This window comes from Orcinus orca, chromosome 4, assembly GCF_937001465.1.
Source record: "Orcinus orca chromosome 4, mOrcOrc1.1, whole genome shotgun sequence".
Taxonomy (NCBI): Eukaryota; Metazoa; Chordata; class Mammalia; order Artiodactyla; family Delphinidae; genus Orcinus; species Orcinus orca.
Genome location: NC_064562.1, coordinates 82763928 through 82785965, shown reverse-complemented (window position 1 = coordinate 82785965; position 22038 = coordinate 82763928). Strand labels below are relative to the sequence as shown.

The 22038-nt window shown below is 44.1% G+C and overlaps 1 protein-coding gene across 5 annotated transcripts in view; it reads left to right on the top strand.

The window, feature by feature from the left end:
* Positions 1-309: 309 nt before the first annotated feature.
* Positions 310-22038, top strand: part of SPATA18 (spermatogenesis associated 18) — a 29968-nt gene continuing 8239 nt past the window's right edge. For 3 of the 5 annotated variants that reach the window (XR_007477031.1, XR_007477030.1, XM_049709161.1), the window contains exons 1-7: positions 310-652; positions 8819-8924; positions 9044-9159; positions 10576-10688; positions 17597-17851; positions 19537-19837; positions 21327-21485. Coding sequence is in view for 3 of the 5 variants with exons in the window: in XM_049709161.1 (XP_049565118.1) it covers positions 566-652; positions 8819-8924; positions 9044-9159; positions 10576-10688; positions 17597-17851; positions 19537-19837; positions 21327-21485 (1137 nt within the window). In the remaining 2 variants the exon portion in view is untranslated. Of the gene's footprint in view, positions 653-8818; positions 8925-9043; positions 9160-10575; positions 10689-15883; positions 15980-17596; positions 17852-19536; positions 19838-21326; positions 21486-22038 lie in introns of all 5 variants that reach the window. The other 2 variants (XM_033425530.2, XM_049709163.1) reach the window with 2 other exon arrangements.

Below are 22038 nucleotides of genomic sequence, written 5' to 3'. Positions count from 1 at the left end.
AGCTGACCCCCATCCTACACTGCGGGCGCGTCTCAGCCCATCAGCGGGTAGGGCAGCCGCCGTCCGTAGTCTTAGCGTCTTCCAGCCCCCGGCCCAACCCGGAGTCTCACTGGCTTTGGGCACCCTCGCTTTCGACCACCAGCAGCACCACCAGCATCGGGAGGAACGGCGGCATCGCGCGGGGTGCCCGGGACCCCCGGGGTCGGAGGGAGGGCGCCTGGGCTGCAGGCGGGCGGAGGGCGCGGCTGGGGCTGGGCGGCGCGAGTACCTAACAGCCGCGCGCTCACGTCAAGGTTTGTTTCACAATCACCCGGGTGTTCTGGCCGGGGCTCCGGGCAGCCGCAGGGGAGCCTGGAGACCGCGCGGGGCGGCGTATGAGCTGCGGCGGCTGTGGCCCAGGGCACCTCCCTCCGGCTTCCCGAACCCTGCCCCGTCCGACCGGAGAGGGAGGATGGAAACATCAGCCGTGCTCTGAGCCCCTCCAGAAGATAACACTTTTCCCGCCACATCGGCTCGCGGTCCACGAGTCCATCTCCCAGAGCGGGGCCGAGCGGAAAAACGAGCAATGGCGGATAACCTGAGGAAACTGGTCTCCAACGAATCTTTAAGATCGATGCAGAACCAGCTAGAGTCCTGGCTGAGGCAGTACAACGTGAGTCAGGGTGGGAGACCCCCGGGGCTCGCCCCTCCCTCTAGTTCCTCGCACGACCCTCGGCGGGGACTTCGTAGCACTGGTCTCCGGGTGGCCGCTTTGCCAAGTCCCGCGGTTGTGATGCCTAACTAGGGCCCAGCATCGGACCCGCATCGCCGGGAAGGAAGGAAAGTGCGGGTTCCCCTTTCTCCGTGCGGAGCGCGGGACTCGGAGTCTGGGAAGAGAGCACGCATTTTACCCAGCAGTAGCCAAGGACGCTGGCGGCCCTAGCAACGCGAAAGCCCTGCGAGCCGCCGGGGTCTGGTCAAGACTGCCGCTCTCCCACCTATCCCCTCCGCCAGCAGTCTACCCTCATACCCCCGACTCGAATTATTATTATTATTTTTACTACATCCCTCCTCTTGCCTTTCCTCAAGTCTCCCACTCTGGGGATAACTTGTGGTTGTATCAGGTTGGATTTTTATAAAAATACACCCAGGAGTTAGTACCCAGAAATCAGTGAAACGGGCAGTTGTTACTGTTGCGGGTTTCACTTGTGTTCTGGTCAGCATGGCAAGTAAGGCACAGTTTCAACACCAGGGCAGATTTCAGAAGGCCTGTTGCCAAGGCATGTGTAAGCCCATATTCTCTCATCAAACCCAGAAGGGTTCTTCAAATCTCCTTAATCCCCACTCCCACTCCAGTTCCAGTTAATCTCCACCACCCAGAGAGTAGAACTCCAGTGCTGAATTTTGCTTCGGTTGGTCTGTCTTAAAAAGGGGAGTCCTATTTTCACACAGTAAGTAGAACAGGGAGGCAGAGAGAGCTGGGGACACGGAATCAGTCCCCCTAGCTTCTAGGTCTGGCTCTGCATAGAACTAGCTGAATCAACTTATTTAACCTCTGGGTCTCAGTACCTCCCCTGCTAAATGGGAGACTGGAATTAGATGATAGGTAAAGTTCCTTTTTAGATCTCAAATTTTTGAGTCTAGATCAGCTCGTTTCTGAAATTCTACCAGGAAAAATGCAACTGGTTGCTGTCATGAGTCCCTGGGCTTTCCTATCCACCCTCTAACCAGGGCTCCTGGGAGGAGGGGAGCTCAAAGCATAGCTACAGCTTTCTTCTTAGCCTTCCTTCCTAGGGTTTACCCCCTTCGCGCACATTTAAAGAACGAGCACTGATTATTCCTTCTCCGCCGAGATTGCAGGAAAACTAAAATTCACCTCTAGCACAAAGCCTTGGATTCCCCTTAGCACCTACCTTTAAAAGTGGCTACTTGTTACCTAGTCTCAGAAGGTTGAGAATAACAAGTCCTATACATGTATTCACCCTTCTTAAAACTCCCTCTTACAAGAAAAAATGTTTTTCTTGCTTGTGGTCTAAATTAACTCTGAATATTAAAAAGTGTATTCAGTTCGTCACTAGACAATATTTAACACAAATGATACTAGTAGTGGCTGGACCAAATTAAATGATTGCTTTGAAAATACCTGTAAGTACTGAGAAATGCCAAAGTTTATTGCACTTTCCCTTCTCACTGACACTGGTGCGTCCCATTCCTCTGTTCTCACTGAGACCATTTTAATCTAGATTCTTCACCTGTCCCACCCCGCCCCCTAAAACACACACACACACACACACACACACACACACACACACACACATACATGAATAGTAGAGACTGCACTCTAAGAGATAAATGGCTTTCCAAATTTTGTGGCCATTCCCTGGGCAACATCATTTCTTCTCAACTCTTTGGCGTCTCTGGCACATTTGACTCTCGACACCCCTATTCTTCTAAGGCTCTAATAATTTGTCTCCTTGCCTCACCCACTCCCCCCTTGTAACTGTTCTTCAAGGGCCAGACTTTAGAAATCTTCTCTTCTACCTCCATTCCTGCTTCATCTCTTACTCCTATGCTGATCATCTCATACCTATATTCAGGTCCTATTCTCATCTGAGCTCTCTCTTCTCCAACTGTACATTGGACATTTTCAGTTGTGCTATTGTCATCTCAAAGTCAAATCAGCCTAAGACTGACCCTAGCCTCTCCCATGCCCCAAACACCAACTTCTTTCCTAACTTAATAGTCTTTATCATGACATACTCCACTTTCTTCTCACCAGCAGAATCTGTGGGTACCAGTTGTAAATTCGTGCAGAACCTGATCACTTTCCACCACCCCTGCTGCTGCCACCCTTGTCCACCTTTGGTCATCTTTTATTTGGATCATTAAAAAAATAACCCAAAGTGATTTTTCTAAATGTCAAGTCAGATCAGGTTACTCCTCTGGCAAAACTCTCCAAACTTCCTGTCTCAGAAAAAGAGTTCCTACAATGGCCATCAAGCTCCTATACAACTGTGGTCCTTTAAATTCTGTGATGTCATCTCTTACCCTCTCCCTTGCTCAACCACTCCAGCAATACTGGCAGTCTTAGAGCAAAGCTGTCCAACAGAACTTTCTATGATGACAGACGTGTTCTGTATCTATATCTATATCTATATCTATATCTATACCTATACCTGCACTGTCCAATATGGTGGTCATTGGGCACTTGAACTCTGGCAAGTGCAAACTGAGGAACTGAATTTTTTTTTTTTTTTTGGCGGTATGCGGGCCTCTCACTGTTGTGGCCTCTCCCATTGCGGAGCACAGGCTCTGGACGCGCAGGCTCAGCGGCCATGGCTCACAGGCCCAGCCGCTCCGCAGCATGTGGGATCTTCCCAGACCGGGACACGAACCCATGTCCCCTGCATCAGCAGGCGGACTCTCAACCACTGCGCCACCAGGGAAGCCCTCCAGTCCAATTTTTATACAGCTGTACAGGGGATCGTTTTGCGGGGGCTCCTCATTCCCCATACCAGTGGTTCTCAACGCAGGCAAAGCCCTATGCCCTGGGACAGTGTTTTTAAAACTTACCCATAGAAATGAATGCATTTTACATCACGACATAGCACACATACACCCTTATATAACTGAAGTAGAGGTTCATAAATAGTTCTTCTCTTTAGTAATTGTGATATACTCTGTTTTCTTTTTCATTAATTTTTTTAGGGAGAGCTGAATGAGACTCACTAAATCAATATCACTTCCCATTAACGTTGTGGTCTTGGTTACACCTACAAATCATCTAGAAAGCTTTTTAAGCTTTCTAATGCCCAGATCCCACACTAGAGCAGTTAGAATTTTTAAGAGTGGGAGCCCACAAGGCTCCTCAGGTGAAGGCTTTCCTGAATCTTCCTGGCTTCTTACCACTTCCTCCTTTGAGCCTCACCTCTGAATTCTGGACCTACCTTTATTCTAGCAGGCAGTACTCGATTTTGCATTCGTTTACATGTTTATCTGAGACTATAAGTTCCTTGGGGGCACGAGACTGTCTTGGGTCCCTGGCACCCAGCACACCGTAGCCTCCTCCATAAAGATTTGTTGAGAACGTAAATGCATGAGTGAAGCAGAGAATAAACTATCTTCTTTGGCTTCCTCGTTCTTCATCCTTCTTTCTGGCTGTCCTCTTATTTCTTACTGGTCTTGCTTTGTTTTTCATTCACTGGCCCCTCTTCCTCAGCCCACTTCTGAAACAGTCAAATTGCCCTCTGCCCCGCCCTCAGCCCCCTCCCCACTCTCCCCTCTCGATGGGCCCTCCTCTGTGCACGTGGCTTCCATTCTTCCTCTGCTGGAGGCTTCCAGAGCCGCACCTCTAACCTTCACCTCTTTTCTGAGATCCAGATGACTTTCCTACGGCTTCTGGTAAAGCTTCGTGTTAGAGAGCTCGGCTCCAGTTCCAGAAGCTGCAAGGATGGGTTTAGGTTCCAGCTGAACCACCATGTCTTCCAAATTACTTAAGAGCTTTGTCTTCCTCATTAGTGAATTCGAGATGATGGATGGTGTCCAATTTGTAGGGTTGTTTTGAGGATTAAATGAAACGTTTAAACATGTATTTAAAGCTCTTAGCACAGTGCCTGGCTGGCAAAGGGTAGGTGCTCAGTAATGGTTACATACTCTCCCTGGACTTCTCTATCTGAAGCTCCTTCAAACCCTTTAAACTGTCTGAAAACAGTATCTTCCCTCTCATACCTCTTACCTGTTTCCAAACATCCTGACTTCTTCCTCAGGTAATGCTAGAATCAGTGGGACCTTGCCTGATACAGATGTAATTTGGGGGCTGGGAAGGACTCTTAGGGGACCCTTATCATTGCCACAGCTCTCAGCATCTCTCAGCCAGACAGCTACTACCGTCTCACAGGACTCGCTCTCTAATCCAAATTATCTGGTCTGTTCCTGCCAGAGTAATTCTTGTAAAATCAAAGCAAATCTTCCACTTGCTCCATTAAACTTTTCAGTGATGGGATAAAGCCCAAAGCCCTTCATGTGGCAAATAAAGTCCTTCATTACCTGGTCACTGGACCCTGCATTCCCTTCTCCTGTATAGTATGCCTTACTGTTTCTTGCCTTGGTACCTGTTGTTTTTCGTTTTGAAGTGTCCTAACCTCTTACCCTCACCCCTCACCAGAGTGTATCTTGCTCCCTCTACAGCTCATTGTCTTCCTAGAGCATTTATTAAACGCTAAGGGAATTATTATTATTATTATTTTTTGCGGTACGCGGGCCTCTCACTGCTGTGGCCACTCCCGTTGCGGAGCACAGGCTCCAGACACGCAGGCTCAGCGGCCATGGCCCACGGGCCCAGTCGCTCCGCGGCACGTGGGATCCTCCCAGACTGGGGCACGAACCCGCGTCCCCTGCATCGGCAGGCGGACTCTCAACCACTGCGCCACCAGGGAAGCCCTAAGGGAATTATTTATCTTCTGTGTGTTTCCCATTCTCCATCCTGGCTTCACCATCTGGTGAGCTCATTGACAGCAGGTAACTTTTTATTTTTTAATGTAGTTTTGTTTCCTGAGCTGCCAGCCCAAAGCTTACAAATGAAAGGAACTCAGTGATTTATGAATGAATGAGCGTTGGAATTAGGAGACAATATAATTAGTTCATATCCTTGCTCTATTTATCTTGTGGGAGTAATCGTTTGGTAGAATACTGTGACTCTATTGCAGGTTGAGTGTCTTGTGCAATGCTTTGTGTTAGAAACGGCAGCATGTTGTAACATGTCTTGGGATCAGGAACTGTCTGATGTGGTATATTCTCTTCTGTTATTTAAATCGTGTGTACAAACTCATTTGACAAACGCTGAACCCCTGCTTTGTATCAGGCATTGGGCATAGCACAGGAACATATAGTAATAATACTACAATAATGCTAACTATTACATACCTCCTCTACTCTGCACCTGAGTAAGCTGGTGAGATCAACTACCTTCTAAATACGAGTAAATGGAAGTTCGTATTTAAAATGTCCTTTCTAAGAGAAAAAGCTAATAAGTGGAGAACTAGATCTGAACCATGGTCTGCCCTATTACTCAGTTCATTGCTCCAGTCAGTTCTGTGTAGTGACTCGCAGGTACCAACTGTTGAACAACGTTTGCCTTTAAGGTGCGGAACGTGCATTTTTTTTGATTTAATTCTCTTAACACTCTGCAAGGCTTTATCCCATTTCCCTGGATAGGAAATGGGATCAGAGAGGTTAAATAACCTGTGCAGGATCACACAGGACTGTGGCAGGTAGCAGAGCTGAGGTACTCAGGTCTGCTTGACTCCCAAGCCCCTTCTCTGTCCACTTAGCACAGGGCATGATCTAGCCAGAGGGCAAATGGCTGTAAGTGGGGAATTGAAGTTCACTGTGGTAAGTGCAGGGATAAAACAGCAAGGGCAAGGAGCTGCTGGTTCAATGAGGAAGGAATGGAGAGAGCTGTTCAGACTGTGGATTCCATATGTTCTGCTCATGTCAATATTATGCTAAGTCACTCACTTGCTCACTCATTCATCAAATATTTTGAGCCCTTCGATTTGCTATGGATACTAGTGATGACTGATACAAACATGAGAAAGACAAAGTCTTTAAAAAAAACTCAGTCAAAACCAAACCAGGGAATTCCCTGGCAGTCCAGCGGTTAGGATTCCGCACTTCCACTACAGGGGCCCAGGTTCGATCCCTGGTCGGGGAACTAAGATCCCCCAAACTGTGCAGTGAGGCCAAACAATAAACAAACAAAAGAACCCCAACCCAAACCAAACCCAAACAAAAATACTTAGTCTTGTAAGGAAAAGGGGATAGAAAGATGAGACAGAAGAAGAAATAGCTACGACAGAAATCAATGCTACAACAGAGCTAGTCCCCAGGTACCGTTAACCAGGCATGGAAGGTAAACCAGGAGCTTCCTCTCAGTTACAACGAGTCCATTCCATCTGGACTGCTTACCAGGCCTCCTGGGCCCTCCAGGATCTGTCCTGCCAACCTCTCTGACCACCTGTCCTCTGCCACGTGTACCTACTTCTGGTTCAAGTTTGCCAGGCTCCTTCCTGCCGTTGGGCCTTTGCCCTTGCTGTTCCCACAGCCCGACCTGCTCTTTCCCTGGTGTTCTGCATCCGGAACTTAGCTCCAGTGTTTCGTCCTCAGAGAGGCCTCCCTGAGCGCCCTCGTCATTCACACTTTGTCACATCATCCAGTCCTTCTCCTCTTCCTCCCGGCACGAATCATGATCCAAAAGTCACTATAGTTTAGTAGTTAAGAGCATGGGCTCTGAAACCAGGTCTCAGTTCCGGCATTTTACTAAAGTAACCTTGGCCATGTTATTTAACCTCTCTGGGTCTCAGTTTTCTCATCTGAAAATGGGGATGATGACAAAGGCCCTCCAAATCTCCTAGAGTACTATAGTGGGGTTAACTGAGTTTACGTATGTAAAGCAGTAACAGTGCCTGGCATTTAGGGGGGGATGTAATAAAGCCATAGTGAGTGAATCGCCTCATTTTCATTCATCAACCCAATACATATTGAGTTTGAATACAGACAGACAATAGAATGCAGGGCTGGGAATGCAACAGTGGACAGGCCAGGCATATCCTCTGTCCACAAGAGCTTACTGCCTGTCTGCACCATTTCCCTTGTTGACACAGATCTGCATTTTACTTGTAAACTTTTACCTAGAGGTCATCTGAACCTTTCCCCTTCATTCCAGTTTCTAGTTCCCACTTCCTGCCTCGGGATTCGTAGTACCCAGAAGGTACCCCCTGCTAGCGCCTTATTATGGCTTGAGGTCACACATAAATCTATGCATTTTTACACCCACACAATTTGTTGCTTGTAGTTGCATTCATTCCTTTGGAGTTAGAATCAGAGGTTTGGCTAACGAGGAATTGGTGAAAGGTCACCAAGGAGATGAGAAAAGCAGAAAAAGAGCTGAGAGGTCTACCTCTTAGCTTCTTCTTTCTGGGGACAGACTTTCCCCAAGTCTGCCTAATTTCTTCTCACCTAGATTTCACTTTGTCTTGGAAGCCTTCCCTGACTTTCTAAGACAATGGGCTCTTGAGTAGACCTTGTGCTCATCCCTATAGTAAGACTTCATTCCACTGCAGGGTAACTTGTCTACTCTGCTCTCTCTCCCACTTGTCTGGCTCACCGTATGGCCTGGGCCATCTTTTTGGTCTTATTCTCCATTGTATCCTCAAACCAGCAATACCTTCTTATTGTTAGCAAGTAGTACCCTTTATGCACGTATTGAACTTAAGTAGAGGGTAAGAACCAGTAAAGTGGGTAAATTAGGAGGCAGTGATTTAAATTGTGTTACAAAAGGACTATTTACTTTTAAAAGAAGTTTTTTCAGGGTTCCATTGAGTAGGGAGTCAGGGTTATTGCTATAGAAACAACCCCCAAGTTTCAGTGGCTTATTGCCCACCAAAAAACTTTCTCAGTGATGTGACAGTTCAATTCAAGTGTTCAGTTAGCAACCTTCTAAATCCTGTGGTCCACCATCCCTTATGCCCTTGGGGTCCTCTGCATTTGGCTAGTAGACGTGGGGAGAGAGGAAGAAGACAATCATTGAGGACAATCACATGACTTCCCATCCCTAACAGGGACTGGTTTACACAGCTGCACTGACCGCTAGGGAAGCTGGGGAAAGCAGTCTAGTGGGTGCCCAGGAGGAGAGGGAAGTGTGTTTTGTGAGCACACAGCAGTCTCTACCCTGGGAGCACACCAGAGCCAGCTGGCCCTGTGTAAAGTGAAGTGCTTGATCACCTGCAGTGGGTCCCAGAATAAGGAAATTGCACTGATGTCTACTGTTCTGGCTTTGCAGAAGAACTCATGTGATCAAAATCTAAATCATTGCCTCGAACTCATTGAACAAGTCGCCAAAGTGCAGGGACAACTCTTTGGGATCTTCGCTACAGCAGCCCAAGAAGGTGAGAATGGCCCATGCATCCCCGTCTTTGCTTTCTTTTCTTTGTCCCTTCTCTGTGCTCTCTGACTGGGTTGCTGTGGTTGGATTTCTCTCGCTGACCTGATTTGTGGATTCTTCTAGGAGGACGTTATGATGGTGTGGAAACAATCAAATCGCGCCTTTTGCCTTGGCTGGAGGCCTCCTTTACTGCCGCTTCCCTAGGAAAACCTGTCGACAGCAAGGTCCCCTCTCTACAGGTAGGGATGCTAAAGGATCCTCCTAGGTGTTCAGCACCTGATCAGGCTCTGGGGACTCAAACATATGTAAGACATGGTTTTTACCTAGTGAGGGGCTCAACTCTAGTTAGTGAATTGAGACATGGGTCGAAAAGGTGAGTTTCTATATACAGTAATACGTGGCATAATGGATTAAGCTTTCTCCTAAGACAGATCGGCATTAAAATCTCAGCCTTGCCTACTTACTGGTGGTATGGCTTCAGGCAACTCAATAAGCCCCTGCTTCCTCAGCTGTGAAAAGGTCCTGGTGATGGTCTGCATCTGGGACATTGCTGGGCCCACATTAGGCACTAAATAGTAACTTTTAAACAACAAGTTAGCCACCCAGACAGGGTACCACCGGGCGGAGTCAGAAGAGAAAGAGATCATTAGATGGGGGAAAGCTCAGTATTCTGAAAGAGTAAAACAAAACTACTTGGAAACTTCCAAGATAAGAAGAAAACTCAATTCTGGTAGATCGATCATGAGTGTCATCATTTGTGGTCGATATTGGTGGTTTCCATGCGACAGTGGCAGTGTTTTAACAGTTGAGGACCAGACTGGAAAGACAACGCATACTTTGCTTAAGGCGCTGGTATCACTATGTCTGGAGAGGCAAAACATTTGTAACCTTGATTTCAAATGTTTATATGGATTTACATAAAATCCTTTCAAAAACTGAACCACTTAGAGCAGGCCGTTCTAAGCAAGAGGGCCTTATGAGGTAGTGGCCAAAGCACTCCTGCTTAGAGATCACTGGACAGAATCCTAGTCTATCTTCTATGGTCCTGTGTAGGTTGTCCAACCTGTTAGGTCTCAGTTTCCTCATCTGTTATATGGAAACAATGCTTTTGCTGACCTAACAGGGTCACTGTGAGAGTTAAACATGATAAACCTGCGAAACAACTTATATGTAGTAAGGGCTCTGGAGACATCAGCTGTTATTAAACAAATTTTTATGTGGGGATTTTCATATGCCTCTTAGATTTTTACCCCCTGTGGATGTTATTTTGGGTATAAAGGTGTAGGATGATATTTCACTGTCTTTTTTAAAAATCTGAGGTATCATTTACCGGTAGTGAAAACCATAGGTTGGTGAATTTTGACAAATGGATATATTCTTGTAAGTCACACCACTATCGAGATATAGAACATTTCCATCACTTCAGAGCATTCCCTTTTGCCACTTCCCAGTCCCCTCCTTCCACCCTCAGGGCAACCACTCTTCTGATTTTTATCACTCTCCATTAATTTTGCCTGCATGGGAAATTGATGAAGATGGAACTATACATTACGTCCCTTTTGTACTTGACTTCTTTTTTCCAGCGTAGTGTTTTTGCAATCTGCCCATGCGGTTTCATGTATTCAGACTCTGTTTTGATTTGTGTACCATTCCAGGACACGTTTGATAAGGACGGACGTAAAGAGTTTGGCGCTCGGGATCGGGACATACAACAATTAGATGCTGATTTGAATGCAACTCGTAATCAACTCAACCAGGTTCAAGACGAGTAAGAGGAATGCATGTTATTTTCTTCCAAAAAGAATTGCCTGTTCTTAATTTTTAAGTTTGAAAGGAGAATACTGGCTCATGTAAAATGTAGACATTTGCAAATAAGTCATATGATGTGTGTATATGTGTGTGTGTGTGTGTGTGTGTGTGTGTGTGTGTGTGTATGAGTTGGGAGGCAGTGTCTTTGAATTTGGGGACAGGATTCCTATATTACATTATGATCCCTAAGACCCTGGTCCCCTTGGCTTCATTCCTGAGGCTCCTCCTTTTCCATAGGCCCACTATCAGTCCATATGTATGAAAGAGAAAGATTGTTGCATGAAAATCTAACTTTGGGGAGGAAAATAAGAAAAGAGGCAGAAGAGGAAGGGTTAAAGAGAGTGAAAGATCAGGTAAAGAGAAAAATTAAGAGAAAGAGAGAAAAAGTAAGATGAGGCAGCCTGCATCTATCTGTCAGTTAGAGGTTATACACGCCTAACTGAGAACCATTCAAGATTTTGGAATAACTTTTAGATATAAAAATGTATTTTTAAAAAGTTAAGCAATGTCTGGCAGTAACAGATCTCAGATGTATGCTGTGTGCAAAGCCAGGGTAGCAAGTTCAAGGAATCACTGCAAAGAAAATTGCAAACTTTGGGTTGTACTTGAGGGAGATAGACAGATGTGATGCAGCTGCTTTTAACATATCTAATAAAAATCCATCAGTAAGGTGTTTCTCCTACCACAGCATTGCTCCATGGCTGACATGTAGAGGATGGCAAGGGATTCTTTTGTCACTAGTTAAGGCTTGTGATGGAATGGGGTATGGCATTCTGCCTTGTTCTCTGATTAGATTTCCTTCTAAGGAAAACATCTCTATTGATTGATTTAATTTTGTCCGATTATAAAAGTAATACACATTTCCTTTGTCAGAATGCATATAACAAATAAAAGTATAAAGATGAAAATCAACTGTTAGTTCATGCCTGTTAACATTTTGGCATATTTTACTCCAGACATTTTTCCTTTCTCACACACACACACGGTAACAGGGTTACCTCTACACACTCCCATTCATTTTTCCAACTGGAACCACTGTCAGTGTGTAGTTTTACAGCTGCAGCAGTCAAAATTTACAAATGAACTGTGCAAAATGCCTAATTCCTCTGAATTCGTATGACTTATTTCAACTAACGTCAACTGATTTGGAGAAGGGTAAGAAGGAACCTTAAATCTGCCACTTCTTTTCTGGTTTATCGTAGTTCGTTTTGTGTAAATATGCAGTTAATCCCAAGCTCTGTTCGGGGCTGTGTTTGCCCTTTCAAGGGTTCTCATTGTCCTCCTCCTTCCTTAGACAGGCGTCTAGGGGTGAAGGGCTGTTTCCGTGCTCTCCTGGTGATGGAGGAGAGGGGCTTTTTGTCTTGTACTGCCCTCTGAGTTCTTGCTGCCTTGGTTCTACCTGGGCACTGGAGTCTTGTGCTGATGGGCGCTGAGTTGTGGCTCATCTGGTTAAGTTTCCTCACGCATTCGCTGGCCCCTGCTGCTGCCTCCATTTGCCTCTGGTTGTGAGGCAAAGCTTCGCGACTTTGCTGATTCTTGTCTTCGGTCAGAATCCGTAGGAGCCAGGAATTCCTACCTGCCTCTCTTGTCACTATGGCTGTGTAGTTACCCATCAGGGGCATCATGGACCAAAAATGATGACTAAACGCTTTTTTTTTTTTTTTTTTTTTTTTTTGCGGTACGCGGGCCTCTCACTGTTGTGACCTCTCCCGTTGTGGAGCACAGCCTCCGGACGCACAGGCTCAGTGGCCATGGCTCACGGGCCCAGCCGCTCCGCAGCACGTGGGATTTTCCCGGACCGGGGCACGAACCCATGTCCCCTGCATCGGCAGGCAGACTCTCAACCACTGAGCCACCAGGGAAGCCCTGCACGCTTTTTTAAAAAAAGCTTTTTATTTGGAAATAATTTCAAATACAGAAAATTTGCAAGAATAGTACTAAGAACACCCATATACCCTTTCACATGCCCCTTGTCCTGTTTGCTTTATCATTTTTTAATTAATTAATTAATTAATTTATTTTTGGCTGTGTTGGGTCTTTGTTGCTGCATGCAGGCTTTCTCTAGTTGCAGCAAGCGGGGGCTACTCTTCATTGCAGTGTGCGTGCTTTCCATTGTGGTGGCTTCTCTTGTTGAGGAGCACGGGGTCTAGGCAATGCAGGCTTCAGTAGTGGCGCACGGGCTCAGTAGTTGTGGCACACAGGCTTAGTTGCTCCGCGGCACGTACGATCTTCCCGGACCAGGGCTCGAACCTGTTTCCCCTGCACTGGCAGGCGGATTCTTAACCACTGCGCCATCACGGAAGTCCCTGCTTTATCATTTGTATGTATACTTTCCCTATCTGTATACACACTGCCCTCCGCCATTTGAAAGTTGCACATAGGAAGGTGCTTTTCCCTTTTGCTCTTCCCTCTTTTTGTTTTTTAACCCACGTGTGGTTCATGTTCCATTTTTTAAGGCATCAGAAATGATGGAGGCTGTTCCCCACATTCTATGGTAGCCAGCTCTCTCCTCCACTACTCTGCCTACCTGTCTCTAAATCCAGGGTGCTACCTAATGTGGAATGAGGGGCCCACCCCAGGAGGTTCCCATGTCTAACCCCGTGGAGACCAGTTTAGCTGTGACTCAGTTGCAAAGGTGCAAATTCCAATAGAGTGCTGAATGGGGACAGGTCTGCTCAGGTTTGACGAGCCCTAGACAAGGGAAGACTGCTGGATTTTATGTTGGGACTCTGGTTAGAAATCTCACCTGTCCTCATTTCCTATATCCAATCTATTAGAACATCCAGTGGAATCTGCCTCCTAAACGTCTCCCACACATGCTCCTTTCTATTCTACTACCACTGCCCTCATTCAAGTCGCTGTTACCTTTTGCCTCAGCCAGTTGCCTTCCAGCTGGCTTCCCTGGGTCCATTCTTGCTGTACTACAACTCATTTTCCACACAGCAAATATAGATATACTTTTATTGTAGCAAGTCACCCCCTGGCTTAAAAGCTGTTAGTTGCTTCTTTTAGTACTTAGAAAAAAATTCTAAATTCCTTCTCAGGGCTCTCCCAGCCCTGCGTGATCTGACCCTACCTCTTGCTCCACCCTCATCTCATGCCAAGTTCCCCTCACCTAGTCTTCTGTCTACTTCCTCACCTCGAGGCCTTTGCCTGTGCTTTTTCAGAGAAATGGAAGTCGTCTGCTGGCTCTTGGCATGGCTGGCTTTTTCTTGTCCTTTAGGTCTCAGCTTAAATGTGACTTTCTCAGAGTCTGCGACCACTATACATTGAATGGTCTTTCCTCTCCCTCTCCTCTAATTCTCTTTCACAATCATCTAAGAATAGCACTTATTGCAAGTTGGAACTTTGAAAAATTTGTGTGAATATTTATGATCCAGTAGACTGGAAGCTCCAAAGGGTTACTGTCCTGTATCGCTATTCTGACACTTGTATCTCCAGCATCTAGCATCGTAAATTCTCTATAACTTGCTCAATGAATGAATAAATCCATAACAAAAAATAAATATGTTAGCCTGCTTAAAACAATGCTTGTCACATGAAGGTATCTCCTTTCTTCTCTCTGTATATCATCCAAGGGGGCCAAGTTCGCATATATATTTGCTTGTATATATATGTGCTCACACATGTATGCCATGTCTCGAGAGAAAAAAACCTGATTACTGTTCACACTCTTGTTTCTTTCTTGGTCTATTTTCTTCTTTTAATTTTCCACAGTTTTCTCTTGATAAAAATGTTCATTTTCCCATATATACTTTAAAAAATCTATAACATATTCACATTGAAATTAAATCACAGCAATTTCCTTACAATAGCCAGCATCCCTATCGTGAAGTTATTGCTCCTCTGGTTTTATTTTAGACTTCAGACATTTCATTCATGCATTCATTCATTCAGTTTTTCCGTTTTTTAAAAAAATCTATATGACAGGTACTGTTTTAGGAGCTGGGGATAAAGAGATGAATAAAATGAAATCTTTGCCTTCAAGTAGTTCACAGTGTGTTTGTAATGAGATTACAGATGTGAACAAGTGTTGGAGGAGCTCAGGAGAAGGGAAGACAAACTTTTCTTGAGAGTCAGGTGTGGCCTTTGGAGAGGCACTCATTGGATGAGTGGGCGTTTGTTAGAGGAGAAGGGGATGAGATGGAATTTGGGGAAACGCACACCACCTCCTGCATTGCCTCATCGGATCTGTGCAGAATTGATAGGGATCCTGCTGTCCCATTATTTCTCAGTCTGCTTCACTGTATAGGGGAGGCCAGTGTTTGACCTTCCATGCTTCCATCCGAGTGTAGGGAGGAAGACCGGTGTGAGTTTGGATAACAGTTGCAATCTCTTAGCTACAGAACTACTGTGATGAAAGATACTTGGTGCTCCAGGGATGCAAGGTCAGAGAAGTCCCAAAACCTTTGCCAATCCGCAATCTCTCACTGTACTAGGACAACCTCATTGAGAACCATTGGTCTTCATCCAGTGGCATCCGTCACATTCTCATTTCCTAAAGAAATAGTACGATTTATTATGATTTGTCTACAACGAGGAGAGTCCTTGAAACTAACAAGGACTAAGCTAGTTGAAAACTCAGGAAAACTGTGCTCAATTAGTGGTGGAAGTCAGAGGCAGGAAGACACGAAGTACTTGGTAGTCGAGTGTAATTGTGGAGGACTTTTTTATAGGCGGGCAAATAATTTTTCTATATTTAGCAAATCTGGGAAAATTAAGTCAAATGCAACTCTACAGTGCAAAGTAATAAGAATAGGTATTAGTATATTACAGAAAAATGGAGATTTTATAGAGAGGCAACCTGGGGATTCGGTGTAATTAGAGCAGATGAATTAGGAGGGTGAGAAGGAGAAACTGAGCAAGTTTGTCTTTTACATTCTGATAACAGTAATTATTACCTAGCCTTTTAGAGGTAGTAGCTCTGTAATTTCTTTGTGTTTGACATCGAGGAAAGATGCTAGCATGTTTTTGCATACTAGTGTGCCATGATATTTGTAATATCATCTAATTGAATGCAGATGTCTTATAATTCGATGTTGTTTATATTGAATTTATATCATACGGCAAAAGTTCCCAAGAGAACCTATGCCTTGATTTAGAAAGTCTGCCAATTTTGGAAAATCTGTCTTTAGTTACTGATTTCTCTTACAGTATGGCTGAAACTGAAAAGACTCTTAAAGAAACCAAGAACAGATCGGCCATATCCCTTCCGACTGCAGAGGGGGAAATAAATCAGCTAAGAAAGCAGTAAGAAAAAAAAAAATGACAGGATTATTGCAGGCTGCTGATTAACCTTTGAATTTAGCTTTTTTTGGTGCTCCATTACAATACGAAAGAATCTGTCCATAAAGAGGAAAGGCAGCAATGTTTTTATTAATGTTTTATATATTTTTCTTACTACAAAACAGTACTTATCCACTATAGAAAATCTTCAAAGTACAACATGGTAGAAAGGAACCTTAACCCTCATAATTCCAGAGCCAGTTACTGTCACCATTTTCTATTTCTGTCAATTAGTACATTAAAAATAAAGTTAAGACAACAAAATGTAAGTATACAATTGTGGACCCCGTTTTTTCATTTAACATTATTTTTTTCTATTACTAAGAAAAAATAAAGCAGAGCTTAGTCTTAAATAGGTACATCATATTTCCTCATTTGGGTATTTCCCTAACATGGAATATTTACTTTGATGCCAATTTTCAACATTGGAAATAATTTTTTGTGGCCAATCTTAGTTTAAATTTCAGATTATCCTCTAAAGATAAATTTCTGGAAGGGGAAAATAAACACTGATCCTTTAAGGGTATACTTTTTTCAATCTTAACTTTGATTTTTCTTTCCCCAAAAAAGAGCGAATGGGAGTTGCAGTAAAAAAAAAAAAAAAAAAAAAAATATATATATATATATATATATATGTGTATATATATATATATATATACATATATATACACACATACGAACATACATACCTTTCTATTGCCTTCATACATGTTCCAATTGTTCTGATTTCTTCAGGAACATCCATAGATTTTAGCTTGGAGCACTAATCTCATCTCCTAGTTGATATAGCTTCTCAAATTCTTTGATCATATTACTCAGCAATTCCCTATCGCACCAGTTCTGTTCTTTACTGTTTCTAGGGCAGCTTTGAATTCTGCTATTGCATTTTTAGCTTTTCTACATCCTTCTTAATCTTACGCCTTCCCTTTTCTTCTTACACCATTGTTATTTTCATCACAGCATGTTCTCTTCTTATGGCTTTTGCTCCCTTGTATGATGGCCATACTTCTTTTTATTAATGAGGATGCCAGTTTTATTTCTAAAGCTTTACTCCTTTCCATAGTAGTACATTATTTTCATAGGTCCACACTTCTGCTTAGTGTTGTGGATGTTACTCAATTTCCACTGCAGTTTCCCCCCACATTCCATCTATTCAGAGAATAGAAGAGCTAATGAGAATAGATTATCTCTTTGACCAGCTTCTGGACTAGGTTTTGGAGATCACAGGCTTCCAGAGTTTTGTGCAGTGAAGCCGTCCAACGTAGAATAGTATGTCTCTGCTTTGCCTCTGCAAAGACTTCATGACTCTGCCCACTCTGCTTTGGCTGGAGGATTTGCATGCCTATCTTTTCTTCAGGAGCCTTTTTCCATGCAAGCTACAGACATGAAGTGGCACCCTGACCCTGGCAATTCTGCTCTTTGTTCATTTGTGTTTGATCCTATGTATTTCCATCCGAGTTTCCCAGGGCAATAACTGCACACTAAATAAAGCAGCCTCCTTAAGTAGGCCAATTGCCGTTTATTACCTTTCCTCCATCCCTCCCTTTCTCTCTTTTCTTTCAAACCTTTTTTTCTGTTCAGGCTTACATCTCTTCAAGCCCAGGAGGAATCTCGCCACAGACACTCAGAGCATAGGAGCTCAGCGAAGCGGGGCTCCGAGCGTAGGAGAGAGGAGCTGCGGGGCTCGGAGCCCCAGGGCTCGGAGCAGATGGGCGCGGACAGGTGGAGCGTAGACCAGCGGAAGGCAGAAGAGATATGCGATTATGAGAAACAGCTCCGAACGCTGAAGGACGAGATAGCTGTTCTGTCTGCTGAAAAATCTGTACTCCAAGGAAGGTCTGACAAATTCTCACAGATCTTTTCATTTAAGCTCCTTTTGTTGAGTTAGTGATAAAAGCCTGGCTTGGAAAAGGAAAAAAGAAAAAGAAAAAAGAAAAATAAAATGATATCCTGAGCGCGAACCCCAATAATATGGAAAACTTTGAACCGTAGAGGGATTGTTTTCTCTAACTTCACCCTTCCATAGAGAAAATACCTCGTGGATTGACAATACTTGGGCACTAATTAATTTCGGACTGACATTGAAGCTTAAGGAATGAAACTAAGACGTGCCAAAGGAAGGTTATTTGTCTTGTTACCAGATTTGAGCGCCTATAATGCAAAAGGTGGTACCCATGTTGAAAGACTGTTCCATGATAGGGGGAGGGTCCTGTTCTCTGAGTTCTAGGAGTTCTCTCGCCAGGATGACCAACTGTCATTTCACAGGGTATTGCCTTTTTTACATCTCACTTTGTTTGATGGAATGAGTAGGTAAGGGAATGTGAAATTCCCTTCTACTGATGGAGAGAATATTAAGACAGGTCATTCAGACAGTGTTAAGTGAGGACAAAGTAGAGTGTTCCTCTCTTTGGAGTTTCTGCATTTTCCTTGTTCTTTCTAACACTTCCCCTCTTCCCCCCACCCCCAGCCCCACAGTGTGCCCAGATTCAGGCTATCAAAGCCACCCCTAACCCTGTTCTCCATTCCCCTAAATGTCACCTTAGGCTTTAATTTTGGGGAGTCACTCCATCAGTGTTGTGCGAGTGCCAGCTTGTACTAGCTCTGGGAACTGATTCTGTGCATTTCTACCTAACTCTGGTTTCAGTGACGTCACATTGATAGTTTGAAATTGGCTATGGTGAGAGTATTTGTTGCATCATGGAAACTGGCGAACACTATAAATGAGGGCTTTTTTTCCCTTTCCACCTTCGGAGAGTCTGCTTTGTACTGCCTTTTGCCCCACAGTTCCTTCTACAAAACTTCTCTTTTTGGTGGCCCATTCCCTTTGGACTAGCTAGTCTGATCATTTACTTTGTACTTGGTAGCAATATACGTTTCACTGATGGAATGCTTTTCGATTCACCAAGTACTTCCACATGTATTAGCTCACTTGATAACCTCCCCACCATCCCGAAATAGGGCACAAATTATGTAGGTGAAAATGGAGGACCTGCGGAGGAGAAAATGACTGCAAATGGTTCCATTGCTATGGAAAGGGAACACAGAATTTCTTTCTCATTGTTCAATCAGTGTTCATCTCATTTTATACCAGAAAGCTCAGTGATGTGTTAGTGGCCCAAGGTTGGGGTAAGAAATACTGAAAATCTGACTTTTTATTTAACTCTCGCTCTTGCTAGCTGTGTTACTCTAGGATAGCCTTCTTAGCATTTCTGAGCCTCAACTTCTTCATCTGTAAAAGGGCCAACAATCAATGCTAACCTTACCTGGCTGCTTGAAGGATAAATTGATGTGCTGAGTGAGTGAAAGTGTGTTATAAATTCTAATGCACCAGGCAAATGTAGAGTATTGTTTTTTGTTTGTGGTCCTATTTGAGGACTTATGGTGACACAGTGCCTCTCACAGGGAGCTGCTCTCCCTGTTCCCATGGCTTCTGGTTTATGGGGAGAGAAGCAGCCGAGTCTAGGAACAAGAGAGTGAAGGGAATCAGAGCGCTTCCCTGCCTGATTCCTGTTCACCAACAGGTCCGCCAGAATCCGGTCTCCGAGCCCTGACCCTCGCAGCCGCGGCCGCAGCCGCAGTCACAGCCGCAGCCGCAGTCACAGCCGCAGCCGCAGACGGTCCACCAGCCCCTCCACCGCGGTCGCGAAGGTCAGGAGCCCGTCTCCGAGTCGCGCCAAACTGTCCAGCGTGGCGCGCAAGGCCGCCCTGCTGTCCCGGTTCAGCGACGTCTATTCCCAGACCCGCCTGGATGCGCAGTGCCTGCTGCGGCGCTGCATCCACAACGCCGAGACGGTGCAGCGGATCATCTACATCGCGGCAGTGGTACGTGAGCCTCGCGCGCGCGCCGCTGCACTTCCGCGGTCCAAGGGCGCTGCGGCCAGGCAGTGCTTGGGTAAACTGAACAAGACGGCTTAAAAAAGACTTGGTAGGGCCTGAGGTCACTGAAGGAGGGTGGGTTTCCATCTGTCTCCTCCCTCCCTCCCTGCCTGCCTTCCATTACAGATATTTGCGATGAATTATTTTTCACACTCAATAATTATTCATATATGTTAATATCTATTTTGACCAGACATTTGTTGAAGCATCCATAAATGTAGGACTATCTCAGATGGGTATATACGAAGTTGATTCGCGCTGGATCTTCTATTGTAATATGGGTATATGTACGCACAATGGATATATTATTGCTAAGGGCTATCATTTGATTGGTTACCTTCTCTTCTTAGAAAAATCAAAAGGCTGTGATTGTGTTCACTCTTCTGTTTATTTAACTAAGAGTAGTTACTAGAACTGCTAACTACTTGAGTATGGCAAGATTAAAAAGTGCTCATATATAATCTCAAAATCCAAAGCAAATGCATTTATTCTGTGGGTACCATACGGAGATACTAAGAGTCTGTAATGAGAACAGCTAAATATTAACAAACAAAACAAAATATTGGTGTGAGAGCGGAATTATCAGAATCTACCGGACTTTATCCTATATTTATTCATTTATATCGGGAGTCAGCAAACTGTGACCCCTGGGCCATATCTGGCCCTGATCTGTAATTCTAAGAGAAATACCACCGAAGAGCTAACATATACGAATGGTTTTACATTTTAAAGCGTTGTAAAAAAAAAAAAATGACAGAGACAATTATGTGACCGGCAAAGCCTAAAATATTTACTATCTGGCTTTTTACAGAAAAAAGAATTTATATCATTAAGAATTATTTAATTTATATATAATTTATATAAGAATCATGTACTGAGTTGGTTAAAGTTCTGTAATTGTAGAGGCTATATCTTTCATGCATAACTGAGTTTTCCCCGTGCCTGCTATATTACAAGCATTTAATAAATATTTGTTGAATTAATATATGCCAGGAAACATGTCAGACGCTTGATATGTGTCTATGTATGACGTGACCACTAGATTGATAATTTTCTCTTATTTCTTGACCAGTAGTATGATATTGCTGTGGGATCAAAGCATCAACTAGCATATTTCAAGTATTTATGTAACCACAGGTGATTTTATTTCCTTGAATGCCTGCATCGTCCTGCTCCTTGCAATCAGGATTACCAGAACAGTGGTCAACTGTCTTGAAATTAGTGAATATGGGTAGTCTTATATGTATTTATGTACTTTCCAAGATTTAGATATGTATTTTCTCCCAGATTAAAAGTAGTTTTGACCGCTGGATTTAGTTACCAGAAGTCCAATATGATGTTGAATTTTTGTTGGGCATTCTTTCTTCATTCCTTGCTTTGGACCTCTTTACCTCCCTCCTCCCACCAGATAAATTTGCTGTACTTTTATGTGCAGGAGGCGTTCCATGTAGCTAAAACGGCATTCAGACACTTTAAGATCCGTGTGAGGAAATCGCTGACATCGTCTTATGCAGGGCCAAATGACTTTGAGGATGCTGTCTTGGATTATATCGTTTGTCATCTTGATCTATATGATTCCCAAAGCAGTGTTAATGTAAGTGTTGGGTCTTTTATTGGGACTGGTTTGCTGCTGCTGCTGTTTATAATGAATACTAATAACTCAGAAATCCATCCAGCTTAGTGTCGCATCTATGTAATGGAAGAGCGGGAATGAGTATCCAATATATTTTGTAGAACCAGTCATTATTGGCTCTTTCTTTCTTAGACATATTATGAGGAAAATATTTTGAGCTTTCTAGTTTTATTCTTCAGACAGGCTCTTAAGATTGGAAGATAGAATACCATAGTGCTTAGGAGCAATGATTTTGGGAAAGATAGCTATGGATTTGCATCCTGGTTCTGCCACTTACTAGCTGTGTGACCTTGCACATTTATTTAACCTCTCTGTGCTTTAGTTTTCTAATCTTAAAATGGGAGCAACAATGGTCATGACCCCATAGAGTTTTTGAGAGGATTAAATGAAAGGAAGCAGGTAATTTGCTTAGCACAAGAGTTGGCACAGAGTAAACTCTCAATAAGAGCAAGCTATTATAATTATTATTATAGTTTATGAACAAGTCAGAGTCCTGTGTTGGCGATTATCTAAC